This window comes from Heterocephalus glaber, unplaced genomic scaffold, assembly GCF_053883595.1.
Source record: "Heterocephalus glaber isolate CG9 unplaced genomic scaffold, H.glaber_assembly_v1.0 deba00001465, whole genome shotgun sequence".
Lineage (NCBI taxonomy): Eukaryota > Metazoa > Chordata > Mammalia > Rodentia > Bathyergidae > Heterocephalus > Heterocephalus glaber.
The window spans coordinates 5,083,541-5,101,393 of record NW_028258312.1 but is presented as its reverse complement, the minus strand read 5'-3'; the positions used below and the strand labels follow the sequence as shown (position 1 = coordinate 5,101,393).

At 35.5% G+C, this 17,853-nt stretch overlaps 1 protein-coding gene across 9 annotated transcripts in view; it reads right to left on the bottom strand.

The window, feature by feature from the left end:
• Nucleotides 1–4,744: 4,744 nt before the first annotated feature.
• The window catches only part of Tmem232 (transmembrane protein 232), a 275,760-nt gene continuing 262,651 nt past the window's right edge, over nt 4,745–17,853 (bottom strand). For 8 of the 9 annotated variants that reach the window (XM_087180871.1, XM_087180869.1, XM_087180875.1 and 5 more), the window contains 2 exons: nt 9,287–9,380; nt 4,745–5,384 (listed from right to left, as the gene is read on the bottom strand). In XM_087180871.1, coding sequence (XP_087036997.1) covers nt 5,160–5,384; nt 9,287–9,380 — 319 coding nt within the window. In that variant the 3' untranslated portion in view covers nt 4,745–5,159. The remainder of the gene's footprint in view (nt 5,385–9,286; nt 9,381–17,853) is intronic. The other variant, XM_087180878.1, reaches the window with a different exon arrangement.

Below are 17,853 nucleotides of genomic sequence, written 5' to 3'. Positions count from 1 at the left end.
GTCAGGCTCCTCGTTTAGTCTATAGGTATGTCGCTAAACCAAGTCTCTTTACACACCACACCCACTTCCCTTGTGACAAGAAATGCGGCTATCATCACTTTTAAATCTATCTTTGTCTCTTATTTCCACAGTCTCTCTGTTTGAGATAAGCTGAAAAACTACCATTTGAGTTTTTTACTCAGTGTTTTTCATTATGGAACTTTATTGGGAAGCCAAATAAAATACTGGTGCTAGGGAAAAACAGATTGACCTGTTCAGATTTTTCATTTATTCATGATTTGAGGCACTATTCAAAGGACTACTGGATTGCAATAGTCTATTATATAAAAAAAGTTCCATGGGTGATTCTGAGCTATTTGACCTGTACCTTATTCAGTAATTCATAAAAGAGGATTACCTTTTCTCAAAATAGAGTCAGCTTGTGAAATTTTATTGAAAAGCTAGATACTACAAAGATCCTCCAACTAAAAATGCTTTGGAAACATATTTCTTTTTGTTTATTTTTGGCCTTCCAATGAGGCAGTAATAAAAAAATAACAAGGCACTAGGTATTATGTAAATAGGTCCCTTAGCTAGAATGATGGAGGAAAAAGTGAGTTTGAATAACATTAGAGCCAAATTATCCTTGAAATAATGTCACCATGAAAAATTCCTGTAGCTCCAAAATAACCAAATGATCAACACAATTTGCAAAACTATACACATATATGAATTTATGGTATAGGCAATGATGATTTAAAATACAGTTTGCTGTAAGTTTCCAAACATACCCAATGTCAGAAAAATAGGTAGAATTGGGGCAAGGAAACTTACAAATAGGTAAGTATCCAGTGGGCAAGCTAAGTGTGAGAAGTGCATTGAGCGCTCGATTTACTACTAGGCATGGCAGAGCAGATTTCCGTGTGTCCCTGTCTTCTTTCATCTTCGGTTCACAGGGGAGGTGGTAAGAGTTATCAATTAATCACAAGTAAAACAGAGAGAGATGTTCCAATGCATGTTCTCACTCCAGCAAATTGAAAAGGGAAGAGAAATAAAGAGTCTTCATGAGACCCATGGTGATTTTAATTGAGAGCCACTGGCTGACCCAGATAGAGCTTTGTGTGTAAACAGCTGGACAAGATTTGAAGGCAACCCAAAAGCAACCCTCAGGCAGCTAACTTTGAAATTTGGAAGTTCAGTGAAACAATGGAGTTATCATTCTCAACGAGGAGCATATTTGCCTCCTGGGGTATTGCAGATTGTCACAGCTTTCAGCAGGGTATAGAGAGCACTTGAAGGGGTGGTGCTATTATTGGCATCTAGTGCACAGAGACCAAAGATTCTACCCAATAGCTTAAAATACACACAAAGCTTCTATATTAAATGACTATCCATGACACGATGAAGAGTGTTTAGAAAATAACTAACTAATGGAGAGTTACAGAGGGGCTTGTGGTTGGTAGGAGCAGAAGAATCAGTTGGCTGAATTACGATTTCTATACATTAAGACAGTTTCTAAAATTGTTGATATGAGTCATTTTTGTCTATTGCTTTTATATCTCTATTTTAAATACATGTTATCCAATGCTGAAGTAAGTATATTTGTTTGGGGTATTTTCTTCTCTAAATTTATCTCTGGTATATGCCACAAATATTCATAAATAATTTGATTTGTCTTTATTTAAAAATTAAAATAAGGAAAGTGGCTCATTTTTATGTTTATGTTACTCAGAATTTATTACTTATCACTTTTTCTCTTTATTTCCTCTAACATATGTCTTTCAATTTCCAATACTCTGGTGAAATTAGCTAAAAATTTTATGAGCAATTTATTCTCAGAAAGGTAAAAGTTACGTTAAGTATTTTGTGTGAAAAAAATTGACTTGGTTACTGAGAGAATCCACAATAAATGAATGTAGGAAAACCTTGATTTATCCATTCAAAGTAAAAGTAACCATAGATGATAAAGTGGCATGGAAATAAGATTTATATACAAAAAGAATTAGACCCAAGATAGGTTAACATTTCCTGAGAGTAGAGGCATTTAAAGGTAAATAAGAGCCACAGAGAGCAGGTAGACCTGGAGTATATTTTTCTCCTTCTTCTTCCTTTCAAGTTAACGTGGAAAAAAATAGTAAATAACAAAGGCTGAAAAACCATAAACTGATCAAGAAATGGTAATTAAAAGATTCCATATGGTGTCCAACCCAGCCCGAGATTCCTAGAACCCTTTGTGAATTTTGAAGTAAAGTTACTACTAAATGTAATTTACACAGCATCAAAAAAATCCAATTGAGCTTGTGTTAAGTACTTAAGGAAAAAATTAAAGATTATGGAAATAAACTCTAGGGCAGTTTCTTTTTACAATGACTTAAAGGTAGCCATTTACATTTACTTAAACAGTAATTCTTTTTCTATTTTTTTTATCTTGAGAAACCTTGCAGAAAAATCAAAACAGAGGACCTAAAATGCAAAATAAAAGAAGAGGGAGGTACCTTTCATTGCATAGTCTAATATGCTCTTGACATTGTGCCATACAATCTTTCCAGTTATTTAAGTAGTAGCAACTCCAAACACATCGTTCTTTCTGTGCTTTGTAATGCTGGGAATAAAGAACACGTGAAGGAGAATGGGGAGGAAAAAGAAAATTGATTCTTTTCATGTTTTTGTTCCTTCTGGAAGTGTGGTTTCAGGAATAAACATTTTCTTCCAGTTCTCTTCTTTTTTTTTTTCTGCACTCCCAGAACTAGATGTACTGTGCCCCTCACCACAGATCTGAGTCCTACTGAAGAAGTGTTTCCTCCAAACTAGATTCTAATAACCCACACTCTTCTATTCCATTGGTTTTAAGTCCTGCAGTGTATACAGAAAGGGTGATGGGTGTTGCCAGAGACCCCTGCAGTGGTCCTGGCCTCCTGCAAGCCAGTACAATGTCCGCAAGGTAGGAAACTGGGAATTAAAAGAAACACAGAGATAGAGACTTGAGAGAAGCTGAGTCTTGGGCTGATCTAAGCTGCTCTGGGCCACAAAGACAAAGGACCCCCAGGACATCCAGTGTTTATTCATTACAACTGTGGGAAGGGGGGAAGCTGGGCAGGCCTTGGGACACATTGATAACATGTATCAAGCAGGCAGGACTGTAGAATGAGGACACAAGCAAATCTTTACTGAAGAAAACAAATGGTTAATTCAGAGGGGAAGAATTTAGCTGTAGTCAGTTGACCTTGACTGGGAGTGAACTCAGCTGATTGGACTACTTCCAGTGCAACACAGCCAAATTATGGAAGGGCAAGAAGCTCATGCCACGATGGCCTGCTAATACTGGGCAGAGGTGTCTGCTACGGTAATGATTTCCTGCAGTCGCTGTTCCTATGTTATTTCTAAGTTTCCTTTATATTTTCTTAGTTCACTTAACACCATTTGAAACAATTCCTTACATTAAGATGGTAAGATGATTAGATTTGTTTTCTTAATTAGCTTCTGGTTGATGTCAACATTTACATACATTTTGTCCATTAAATAAAATGAACACACTGAAGTGCAAAAGGTCCTGTAACTTGTCTACTATTTTGTGGCTAGCAGGAATGTGGATCCTGATCTACAAGCACAATCTTGACTGATATATCAGAAAATATCAGACACAGAAGAAAAACTATGTGAGATTTGTGTTTTCAAGTTTTAAAAATAATTTAATGATATAGAAATAAAGACTCTATCTCTTCTTTGGTACTTCTTTTTCTCCCTATCCTTCCCCATATATATATATATATATATATATATATATATATATATATATAATATTCCCCATATATATAATATATATTATTATATACTATATATAGAGAGAACAGAAACCTACTTCCAACATTTTTTCTACCATGTTATTGCTATCAAAAATAATCATACCTCAACTCCATAAAATATAGTCCTGAAAGTATATAATTTTAAAAAATTAGTTGCCAACATTATAAAAATTAGGAACTTCCAATTAAAAAAAATAAATGTCATTTAAAGGCTTCTTCTTCAAAGGCTAGATAATTTTCAGCCAGGCATGGTGGTGCCCCCCTGTAATCCCAGCACTCAGGAGGCTGAGACAGGGAGATTGCTGTGAGTTCAAGGCCTACCTGGGCTACACAGTGAGTTCAAGGCTATTCTGAACTGTGTAGTGAGACTCCAACTCATAAAAAAAGACTAGATAATCTTACAATGCTTGACATAAATTTCAAAATGTAGTCAAGTATTAGGCAATGTTTTAGATAGGTTAGGTATTCCCTCACCCCTTCACTAATTTATGTTGACCCCTCACCCATGTAGTCACTTGACACCTGTCTCTTGACTATTACTAAAATATGGGTGTAAAAAAAATGTGTGTAAAATTGAAGAAAAATAATGGAAAATATGCTATCTATATTTTTTCAGAAAAGGAATAAAAGGCATCACCGGAACCCCATCCCTTTACTCTTACTCATAGTCTGAAAGCTTCACGTGAAGTGAAATTCCATTTATAAAATAATTTCTGATTGGATGAATGCCTCCAATAATTGGTACTGACCATTCATTCCAGCATCATACAAATATATTCTCATCAACTCCTCAGGCAAAGTAAAACCACTGTCACTCAGAGGTTTCCTCTAGCATTCATGAAAGATCAAACCAATCAGAGGTGACTGACACTTCCAGATTTGCTTATGTACAGTAATTTATCAAGTTCAAGTCCCTGATATAAAGTTCAGTTTGGGATAAATTGACTATAAAATGCAAATCCAAAGAGACACCATAAGTTCTTTTATTTGAATAATAGCAATTATAGATGTATAAGACAGTGATAACTCTAGTTTGAAAAAACAATTCTTATAGACCGACTCATTAATTAATTTTCAGTTCATTTTTATGATATAATCCAATGAATATCAACACTCTGAGAATGACTGATCAAGAATACTATACTTCAGAGGAGAAGACTCAATTGAGAAAAGCACTAGCTGTAGTCTTGGAAATTTATAACTAGTGAAATCTTTTAAATTTGATTTGGAGTTAACTACTAAGGTAAGATTAAACAATGACTATTAGACAGCTTGCACCAGGATAACAACTTTCCAAACAAAAAGAACCTCAAGTTAATTACAAAAACATTTTTCTAGTATTTAGGTAGCCATCTTGATCTTTTCCATGCTAGCAATTTATGGCATGTAGACATCAGTTTTTTTGTGAGTCATTGTCTTTTCTAATGAAATTACTTCAGTCCTGGGAGGAAGCTCATAGGGTTTAGTATGCTTGTGCAATTTCTCTTCTCTTTGCTTCATAACTTCTTGGAAGTGTTTTTTCTCCTCTAACTCTTTATCTTTCTGTTCTTTGGCTTCACATATTGCAACTTCTCTTTGTCGGATCTCTAGCTCTTTCTGCCACTATTACAGAGAAAATATTTCATTATGCAGATGATTTCTGACAAAAATATATATTTTTAGCTTTTTAAAATGAAGATTCTTATATACAATATTCTTCTTAATTTTTTCACAGACATTCTTCAGGAATCTTACACTCTATTGTACAAAAAAATTGCATGAGCCACCCATTAGAACATATACTAGCCCAGTGAAAAAAGAATTTCCTCAATATTTTTAAAGAAAAAAAATCAATCACAAAAAGAAGTAACAGATCTGCATTTCTATATCACAAAAGGTTTATACTTTCTTCATCAATAATGATATTTACAAGACATGGGTCATAAAATGCAAAACCAAGCTAAAGCAAAACAAAAATGTATAGAAAATATAAATTAAACTGAAAGGCAAAAATTGTGATAGTATTCCTCATGAAACCAAAAACTAAATTAACAGCCAAGCAAATGTTAACTTTGCAGCAATAATAATACTTCAATAATACATCAATAATACATTAATAATACTTCCAAGGAATTCATCTTAACAGACCATGTTAATTCATAACAACAGTAGCATATCTGGGGTCAAGAACCCTAGGAATGAGTAATCAGTGTTGGAAGTAATGATGATGACAAACAAAACATTATCATGAGAGAAAGCATTTCATGAAGGAAATGGTTAAAAGGAAATTTAGACCATTTTCAGGCCAAGTAAAATGTTTGGGAAGAATGACTCCTAGCATAAACTATTGGAAATTCCTTAGGACGTTGCATACTTCTCTTTCTGTCACCCCTAGAAAGTAAGTACATATACACAAATGAACAGACTGAGCTAAGAAACCTATGAAATCTGACTTATAGATTAGTATATGTAATGGTACTATGAATCATGAATACTATTTTATTATCTGAATTGTATATATAAAAATAAACAGAGCTAAACTTTAGACTCCATAACATGTCGTGCAGCCTTGAGGATATCAACTGTGTAAAATGTCTAAATACTGAATAAGATATATTAAAAACCAAAGCATAATACTACTTTCACTTATATATCTCAGCTAAGTTTTAATGAGATAAGAAATACAAGTTATCAGCTTGAATTAAGATTCTATCTACATGCAGTTATTGGTCACATAACTGATTTCTCAGAAATCATGTCTGCATGAAATATAAAGAAAATTGAGGTAAGACATCCAGAAAAAATTCATTGTTTGCTTTAGTCCACAAGTTGTATGATACCCGAGAATCATACAAAGGTCTTTCCTATGTAATAAAGTAAATAATAATATAATTGTTTAAAAAATTATACATTTTATGTGGCAGCATAAAAGTAGTAGTTGATATAATCATGATATCTACAAATCGGTTAATCTACCTTATATGAAAAATTTCAGTGTACCTTGTATTTTGTTTAATATTGTGAAAAGTCAACAGAGGATTAAAACTTAAAAATTGTCAGTAAAATAGTTTCTTCTTTTTCCAAATTGAATTATTTATAAATGCATCAATACATATAAAAGCAGCCAAGAAGAGGTATCATATTATTACTATGCAGGAGACAGCTTTTTCTCTTTCTACCTATCTAGGAATTAGCATGCCTGAAATTCAAGATAACATCAAAATCCTTTTCAATAAGCTAGGAAAAAATAAGCTACTTTCTTATTTCAGTTGAACTAGTTCAATTTAGATAAATCATTGCATTATCTCAACTTTCACCTGTCACTGTGGTAGTTAGGAGAATGAAAGTACTCTTGAAGTTGATGGGAAATGGAAGCACCACTTACTGCTGTATTCATCCCATTTATTCAATGATTCAATCACCATCCTATGGATTACCATCAAACTACAAGGTATCTTATTATCTGCTGGACAATGTAGTAACTCTCTTATTTCTTGCACATTATAGACACTCAAATAAAGTCAGTAGGCTTAGAGGGAGAATTATACATGTAACTCTTGGAATGCTTTTTTGTTTCTTGTCAATATTAATACCTAATCCTCTAATCTCCAATTTTGATTAGGGACCATAAATTAAGAACTTGATAATCTACGAAAAAGTGAAATGGGAAGTGGATGTGAAGTCCACTCAGTCAGGCATACTAACCTCAAAACTTTGAGCAAGTACCTTAATTGTAAACCAGTATGTTATTCTTCTTATAGATAACTGTTTTACAGGGTTGTTGTGAGAATTAAATAAAATAATATGAGAACATTTTGCAAAATAGAACAAAGAACTGCTTCTCTAGTCATTTGAAAGTAATACTCAGAGATACTTCCATAAACCTTCTCAAATCAAAACTTCAGACTAATATTTTATTAAGTTACATATCAATTTAGATCTTATAAAGTTTTCAAGCATATTTTCAGACAGAATTTTTTTCCTTTTCTTCAATTACATTATAAGCAGCCGCCTGGCAGTGATTACCAAATAATGCCTATACTTTGGAAAGAGCAAAAGGTGATTTTAGAAGTCATTTCTCAGTCTCTTTTTTTCTCATTCAAGATATTTCAGTCTGTCATGTTAAATAGCATTTAAGCATCTCAAATCTATCCAGAGATTTAGGTGTAAATTCTACATATAGATTTATATTTAAAATCTATATATCATATAATATATTCTCCCTATATATACATAAAACATAAACTATAAAATATTGGCATGTTGTTATCTATTGTAATCTATTCAAGATCATTTTGTTGAAGCAAATAGTTAAATATAGAAGTTGAAATTTATGAAGCATTAGATATTTTTGAGAACTCCCTGCATATATAATATATTGCTTTGGCAAACACTTTATTAGTGACTAGTAGAACAACATTACAGCTCTCTGTGATTTTAAGATATCAATCAGTCTCAAACTCCAATACTTATAACTATTGCTAGAGTGACTTAAATATTAGCTATGTGGAAATAGCTATTCAATGTGATCAGTAAAGGAAATAATCTCTTATTTTTTCTTAAGAGATGATTAACTAAATGCAATGGGAAAAATCAATATGGTAATATAATCAGAATTTCATAGATAATATTGAGCCACTGGTGATAATTAAATCCATATGATATTCAAAGAAAAAAACCCAGAAAATATAGTCTCTTTCTCTTACTATAGTTTTGCTGCATAAAAAGTAGACATAAAATGACGTGCATTAGGTAAGAAAATATCAACTAAATATAATACAGTGGATTAAAGAGTCTTATGTGAATAGTCCTATATTTTCAATGCTTGTTTTACTCCTACTAAAAGGAAAGTGATTAAAATGCTTTCTAATCTGCCAAGGGTTAAGTATGGCTATTGTTCAAAGGAGTAGAGGAAGTGGGAAGGGAAGGGGAAAGGAAAGCAGGGAAAGGAAAAATTATGAGAAAAGAAAAAAAATGGAAACAAAGTCTATGTAAATAGGGAAGGGTAGAGGGGGTGAATGGCACACAGGTAATGGGGAAAAAATAAGAACCAAGATACATCATGTACAGGTACAAACACCCAATGATAAATGTAAACGTATTGTATACCTAAAATGTACCAATAAAAGAATTTAAGCAAAAAAAAAAAAAAACAAGAAAATTGAGTCAAAAATTTTTGTTCCATTATTAGAACTTCACTGCAGAAGAAATCAATGTTCAGTGTTCAATATCAGATTCTTGTCATAAGAAATGAGTACTAATTCAGGAAACCGGATTAGGCTAGTAGTTCACAGATGACAGAAGGCCAAGTTTTCTGTAATCCAATGAAGGCTCGGAGTTGTAGAGAATCCTGCACATCTCATTATGTAAAAGATAGTGAGATATAATTAAATTTGGCAATGATCAATTAAGACACTACTTTAAATACTACATGTTAATATTTTGGTCTAAGAGCTACTTTTCATAATCTAAAATGTATTTAAATAACAAAGCCTTTGATACTCATTTAAGAAAGTTGTTCTTACATGATGGTCAATAATTTTTGCCAATTCTTTATCTGCTTTGGTGAAGAAATCTAGATATGGAGACATGGGAAGTTCTGAGAGAGAAGGATGTTCCCTTCAAAAGAGCACAAGAACAGATCCAAAGTCAGGCATGTATATTCTTTTTTTCTCCCAGAAACAGAAATATTTATAAATCATAAATCTTATTAATTATTTTCATTCTACATGGTTATTATGAAGTACTTACTCGGTATAGACTGCCATCTGTTAGATTTTAGCTCTGTAAGCCCTCTTGATTTACCAATATTTGAGGGTAGAGTACAACAATAGAGGGAAAACTGGAAAATAAAAAGGTGCTCCTCACATAGCAGATGCAAATAGTAAAGCTTGTCAGTAGCAAATTAGGATACGAAGGACTTACAGCAGTATGAAGTTGACAATGTTTAATGAGGATCTTAAGTGCCTATCCCCACACACAGCCCTACAAATCTGGAAGTTCTGATGGAAGCCTAAGGCCAAGAATTTGATCTGAGATATGCTAAAAAAAATGGTGTGATTCAGTACTTTTCAAAGGTATTCATAATACTAAGGGTGAGACCATGGTAATTTAGCAACAGCTTGATGAAATTGTTGGCAGAACAAAGCTAGGCCCCAAGCTAAGGGAGATTTAGTATCAAATTATCCACATAATAACTGTGTTGTTAAAGTTATTATGAAGAAATGGTGTGTATCCAGAAATTTCTAAAGCAAAATGGTATAGTAGAGGATGGGTTTTGAAAGAGAAAGTCTTAGGGAAAGGCCCAAGGGAGAGACAGGCCCTGAAAATTTTCCATATCCAAAAAAATTCTGATCAATATTTTGGACTAGAAAATTTAACATTGAATGTTTGTCAAGCTGTTAATTATGCTGTGATAGTCTTCACCCTGTCCCCATGCTCCCCTTATAGCACCAGGTCCCATTGCTCTACACTGTGTTAAATGCCTATCAGATCCTTGTAATTATCTTTATTTGCACCACCCCTCAGCTAGCCTAAACATCATCTCTCATTTGCACCAATGTCTGTGTTTTGGAATCCCTGTATCTACCATTGCTTACCTACTTTATCCTTATCTCTTCATTGGAGTCAGATTTTTTTTCCATAATATTCTACCTCAATATTTCCCCATTCACTTGAGGATTAAGATCACATTTGATAATAACCCTGCAGTGCACTTGTTAAAAATGGTTTACCATGTTTTCTCTAAAGTCATTTTGTCTCTTTTTGGCCTGGATACACAGGCTGTATACAGACTTTCTGGGGCCTGGGGGAATTGCTGCAAAGTAGCTTATTCTACCTCACTATTGCGTGCTAGCACATGCTGTCAATCTTTCTCTAACTCCTTTCCCTTCACCCTCCATATTTGCTTCAGGGCTGGCTGGCCAATGTCTATTTATTCTTCAGCTATCAGTTCAAGTTCACTTCCATAATTCTGAATCTGCCATAGGTCTTTCCTTCATCATAATTCCGGTTAAAAGTTCACATTTATCATGTGCTTGTGTGGGATTTATGTTTTCCTGTCTAGAGTATGAGCTACATGACCATGGAGACTTTTACCATCTCTATGGTACCTAACACAGGGCCACCAGACACTGGATGAATGCGTGTATGTTTGCTGAATGACTGATGAATGCATGGAAGCTATGATATGTTTTAATCCCCTTTATTTCCCAAGCCATTGCTAAGAGTCTATCACACAACACTGATGCCAGTAGAATAGTATCCAGGAAAGCAAGATTTCAGCAACCTCCAGAGAAAAGCTACAGAATGGAGTCAACAGCAGGAGATCAAAGAAAAAGAACTGAAGTGACAGAGAAAACACAGGCCTCTCCCAACCTATAATCTTTAGAAATATTGTGAGCAGAATGGTATGTTTCTCTCACCACCTATTAAAATATTAAAGAAAAATGTGACCCTAGAAAGCTTGCGACTTGGAAGACATGCAAGGGCTGACCCTTGGGTTAATTTATTTATTCTATGAAATCTGGGCATGTCTAATACTCAAATATTTATGCTAAATGCCACAAAAAGATGAAGATAGAATCTTAAAATAATTTAAAGGTTAAAGGTATTCAAGAGGTTGCCTTGACAAGACCACATGAAACACAAAAAGGTAAATAGTGACATAAACTGAAAAAATATTTTTTAAAATGGTTAAGCACATGGCTTTGTTTTTTAATTTTCATTTTGGGTTACTACATGCTTGCAGTGCATTATGATTACATTCCTTGTGGGGGCTGCTACCTGTACGTGTGAATACATCCTAACTCTTTCTTCATCCCCATCCCATCTCCTCCCTCTCCCCTCCTTTCATCTCTTGGTGCCCTTTACAAAAGATCTATTTCCTAATGTCCATCTTTCATTTTGCTTTTTATTTATATTTTGGGTTTCTCATATAAGACAAACCACATGATATTTAAGCTTGTGTATCTGACTTATCTTACTTAAAATTATGATTCAAAGTGCATACCGGTTGCAAAGGGCACCAGGGGAGAGGTCCATTTCGTCCATATAGTCCTTCGTGAGTGAGTTAATTCTCCAGTGGAGAGAGCCGATCATCAGAGTAAGGGCAGCATCAGAGGAGGAGAACTGGAGTGTTTGCTCCAGAGCTCAAGAGCTGCTTAACTGTATTCCTTCAGTAAAACAGCTACGAAAATGTTACAGTGTTCTTAAGTTCACAACAATTATAGTGCCTTATCAGTTTATTTGGACATAGAGAGACAAAACACCTGCTGCATGACCTTGTCCATACTGTGCATGTGTGGTTGAGTATGTTAAGTCATTCTTAGATAACTATGGCCCATTATGTGCATGTCCCTGAGAGTGGAATTGTGTCCTTAAGTGTCCTCAGACACCCTCAGATGCCTGAGCTTTGAGTAGGGGCAGAAGTGGTACCCCATAGGTATAAATAAAACTAAAAATGTTTCAACTATAATATCTTTATCACCATCATTATCAATAGAATTTATAAGAGGGAGCCATGGCTTTTAGATGGTGTTATTCATTATAGGAAAAGTGAATGGTGGACAAATCTTAAGTGAGATGTAGAGTTTTGATCTCTTAAGTTAAATGGGAAGTGGAGAAACACTTCTAGAAAGATAGCATATTAGGTTTCTATGGCTGCTTTAAATAATTATTATAAGCTGAAAATCTTTAAGAAAAACAAACAGATTTTCTCACAGTTCTGAAGGCCCCAAATCCTAAATCAAGGTACTTGCAGGGTGACTTCCTACATAAACTCTTGTGGAGAATCCATTCCTTGACTTTCTTTTAGCTTCTGATGGCTGTTGGCAATCCTTGGAATTTCTTGACTGTGGATACATTGCTCTTACCTCTGACTCTGTATTCACATGGTCTTTTCTTTCTGCAGCTCTGTATGTCTTCTCCTTTTCAGACACCTTTTATAAGAATATAGGGATGCTACCATTGGCTGCAAGGCCCACATAACCAAGATGACCTTAGCATTCACCTTGGTTTGACTAAACTTTAGACAAGTGTCCTCTTGGCTTTTCCTACAGCATTTTCTTTGTATGTGATTTGTTTCTTTTCTCTGACTGCTTGTCGAAATTTGTTCTTCTGTTGTGTTTCTGGAATCTTAACAATTATATGCCTATGTGTAGATTTTTTTTGATCAAGGCTATTTGGAGTCTTATATGCCTCACTTATCTGTATGTCAAGCTCTTTTCCCCTCCTTGGGAAGTTTTCTGCCATTATTTCTGTGAAGAGATTTTTTATGTCATCTGCACTCTCTCCTGTTTCTTCTTTGACTCCAATCAGTCTTATGTTATTCTTTTTTGCATCATCTAGCAGCTGCTGGATTGATTTCTTATGTTCCCTTATAATTTTGAACCAATCTTTCTTTTCCTGGTCACTAATTGCAATCTTACCTTCTATATCTGAAATTCTGGCCTCACGTTGGCTCATTCTGCTGTGTAGACTTTCAATGGAGTTTTTCATCTCCTGGAAATCTATTTGCATCTGTTTTATGGATTCCATTTGTTTCTTATGTTGGGATTCCATCATGTTCCTCAGCTCCTCTCTAGATTTATTAATCATGTCTTGCACTAGGGGCACAATTTCTCCTGTTATCTGAGAAATTATTTCTGATTTCATTTTTTCCAGATCCCCTTTTGTTGCCAGTTCAGTGGGTCCAGGTGGTTGAGTATCAGAGTGTTCCATCTCATTTCCCTTTGGGGTTGCTGTAGGTGATCTGGAAGTCTGGTTTTGAGACTTATTTACGTGTTTTCTCATTTTGACTGGGGCGGGGGGCTGTTAGTGCCTGCACAGATTACCTCCTCTGAGCTGGGTGAGGTGGGACAGGGGCCGGGAGCAGCGGTAGGGATGGTGACCCAAAAGCCCTTTCCTGTGGGCTGGGAGCATCCGGAGGGATGGTGGCCGAGAAACCCCTTCCTCTGGACCAGGAGCAGTGGGACGGTGGCTCAGAAGTCCCTCCCTCTGGGCCGGGAACGGTGGGAGGGATGGTGGCCTGGAAGCCCCTTCCTCTGGGCCAGGAGCAGTGGGACAGAAGGTGGCCCAAAAGCTGTTTCCTCTGGGCTGGGAGCAGCGGGAGGGATGGTGACCGGGATGCCCCTTCCTCTGGACCAGGAGCAGCGGGACGACAGCTCAGAAGCCCCTACCTCTGGGCCAGGAACAGTGGGACTCAGTACCTTGGTCTGGTGGTCTGGTGTCCTCTGTGTCTTTGTAGTGTGGAATCAGGTGGCTGCCTGTCTGCCTCCTACAGCATTTTCTTTAGAAAACTTTCCACTGTAAATTCTCTCTCAGCCCTTTCAAGTGTAAATCTCCTCCCAGGCTCTGGGAAGTTTTACAGCCTAGGGCCTAGAGGACCTAGAGCCAGGACCTAGATCCATTCCTTTGAATGCAACCATCAGGGAAGATAGCATCCATTCCCATTCCCAATCTCTACGGGAGGTCAAGGAGCCTAACCTAGGGAAGTAACAATTAGCAAACACTTCACATTGACCTAATCACCCAGTCTACTCTCTCTAATGTCCTCTTCTTTCCCATTAGCTCTCCATAACTGTTAAAAAGATATGTGTATACCATCTTTCCCAAACAAATGGCAACATTTTGTAGTACTAGCATACACTAATAAAAAAAAATTCTCCAGATTTTTGTTTCAGGTGAGCTGAATCTAATTTCTCTTCTTTATTGCAACAGTCCCCAGGAAATTTTTCTCTGCTGGTTGAGTTTATCCAGTGCAATTTTTCGTTGACACATTATAATGCAAGATGATCTTATCTTGAAATTCTTGCCTTAATTAAATCTTTCAAGGCCTTTTCCCAAATAAGATCACATTCACAGGCACAGGAGGTTAAGATTTGGATGTGTCTCTGGGAAACAAAATTCAGCCTACTACAGATGACAAAATGGTAACAAAGACTTGAAGAAAACAGTTCATTTCCAGAGAAATAAGTAGATTGGCATGGCTGCAACCCAGAGTATTTTAAGGGAAGAAGAGGTAACTCATTAATTTGTTTATTCACTCATTTGTTCAAACACTTATTGTAGGAAGGATGCTATTATAAAGAAGGTGATGAAAGAAACAAAAAGAAAACCTTAGATAACACCTTCCAGAAATGTGAAGTTCATATACAGGGAGACATATAATCAAAAGTCTACAGTGCACTAGAACAGCTGCTGGAAAACAGGAAAAGAGTGCTCTGGAGTACAGAGGTGGGCAGACCTACCACTGGACTGGATCTGAGGAAGTTCCTGAAACTGAGATTGGGAACCTAACACACCCTAAACACAGAATAGGTTGGCAGGTTCACTGATTCCTATCACAGAAAAAGTATATTCAAGATGCATCAGTAAGAGGCTGGGGAAAGGTTTATGAGGCAGAAATTTTAGTACATACCCAAAGAGTGCAGGCCCTTGAGAAAGAGCCACATTATTTCCAGGAACAGGGAAAATGTATGTTTCTTTTAAAGGGGTGGAAATTCTGAGCAAAAGCAGGGCTCCTCCCTAAGGATACCAGCTCATTTTACAGGCAAGGGCACAGGTTTTGTTGTTTTCTTTCTTTCTTTCTTTCTTTCTTTCTTTCTTTCTTTCTTTCTTTCTTTCTTTCTTTCTTTCTTCCTTTCTTTCTTTTTTTCTTTCTTTCCTTTTTTTTTGAATAGGTAATTTAAGTATTCTTTTAATTCTTTTAATCTGCTCCTTTATCACAGGATCAGGTTACTATTCCTTACTTTCCCAATTAAGCAAATTTTCATGCTTTCAGTGTTTCTGAGGAATTTTGAGTGTGTTAGCTCTGGAAGGAGCCTAAACGTAACCAAAGGAATGTTGATACAGATTGCCTAGGGTGACTTTAACTGTGTCCCAGAAGTTGCTATCTTCTTAACAGTAAAATTTTAGTTATGATTTCCCTGTCTCTTTTCTGCCTATCTTTTATTACCTCTGATCTGACAGTAGGTAAGAGATTTTGTTGGATATCCATCCAAGAAGGTCCAGATATGATTATGATAAAGTTGATGAAAAGATACACTTGGGACATGTTCAGTATCTTTAATACATCAAGGATGGGAAATGAACAAATATTTGCCAAAAAAGTGGGGAAGATTACATCATTACTTATGCAAAATTATGAATTTTCCATCTAAAAATCTTCCCTGGGGACCTACAGGTATGGGATGAGCATCCCATTATGCAGAACTTTTTCTCCAGGAGCACACGGCAGGCACAAATCTCAAGCCTCTAAAATCTTTGACCTAATTCTCTTAAGACTCATTAATGAAGCATCAACCCAGAAGGTAAAGTATTATTTTATTTCAGGCAAACTATATTTTATCATTGGAATTATCCAATGAGGGGAAGATTTTTGTAACAAGTAAGCAAACCACAGAATTCTAACAGTGTTTAATAATCAAGTAAGTTGCCCTTGAGTAAATTCAAATCTCCATATTGTATAAATTTAAAAAAAAACAGTAATTAGTATTTCTCTTTGTCACCATGGAAAATAGCTTTTAGTAGAACAAATACCACATAGACAACAATCATTGCAAGAGCCAAAGATTATTTAATAAAATCTATTTAAAAGCATTGATGATCTGCTGAAATACCAGGACTTGAAGAGCCAAAAGTTCAGATGAAAGGAACCATGAGAACATAAATCACATGCAGCAAGATATGTTTTCTAGGATTCTCCTCCACTTACTGTTTGAAGTACAAGGTGAAAACTCCAGGAAGAGGAATTTTGATTAGAAGTAGAGAGCTAGGAGATGATTTGGTAAACTCATAGAGCTGAAGAGGAGAGGGAAAAACATTAAGAGTCTAGAGCTGCCAAGGCAGCCAATACTTGAGGGATGGAGCTCAAAAGCAGTGAATGTCCAGTCATCAATTGGCTTCTCCTCAAAGGATTTGCTGGGTTATTAAACTGTGTAGGGCAAGAAGCCAAAGAAGTCATGGACAAGCAGAGTGAGAATTTTCAGAAACTTCACAGTAGCGAGGAACAGAAAATTTCAAATTCAGAATCTACACAATTGAAGAGGCCTTCATAAACCTCTCAGCCTCTCATTTGGAACTTCTGAAAATCTACATCCTGGGGTTAGGTCTGGATCAGATGTAGACTTAAATTAAAAGATAGATTGTCCTTGAAACAGAGCAGTCGCTGATTAAAATGCTCTGCCATCGATCAAGTTACAAAACAGAAGGTAAACTCTTTCTGGAGGTATAGAGCACCAATCAGATTTATAATTCATAAACATGTTTTGACATTCAATAAGAAATGATTAGGCATCACAACAAAAATTTCACAGTAACTGGAATTACAAATATGAATTTTTAAATAACTGAAAATATATTAAATAAATGAGTGACAACATGGAAAATTTCACTAGAAAACTGGTGTCTATTTAAAAATTCATTTAGTAATTCTAGAATTGAAATACGAGCCACAAGTAAAATTTAACATTTGATAATGAATATAACACCAACTTAGATGTAGAAGAAAAAAAGATTGCTGGACTGGGGCCGGGAACCATGTAAAACTAAACTAAACAATGCAATTTCAAGGGTGTGCACATTTATGGAAAACCATAAAGAAAAGCAAAAGAATTATTAAAACATTACAGTGGTTCTTTCTGGAATGCATGGAAAACCAAGTGAAAGGGCAGGGGTAATTTAGAGGTTCCAGTTTTAGTAATCTTCATTTCTTAATCAGGGTGATGGGAATTTTGGTGATAGATGTATTATATTGTCACTACTACTGGGCTTATTAAACTTGCACATACACATTATGTACTGTTTTATATATTATACATTTGACAATTAAAAACTAAACACATCTTTATGTGAATGAAACATGTACTGGAGCAACAGCTTGCTCTGTGCAGTATCTGCCTGTTTACCAAAAATAAGAGCTATAAACAACTTGTGTGTAGGTAATTTGATGCATATGGATCGTAAGACCTTAAGTATGAACTACAGCTTGAAAAAAATCTAAATAGGATGACCATATATTGCACTTGCTGCTAGCACCTGGATAAAACTAACATTAATAACCTAAGGAATATCTCGGGTACTATCACCAACC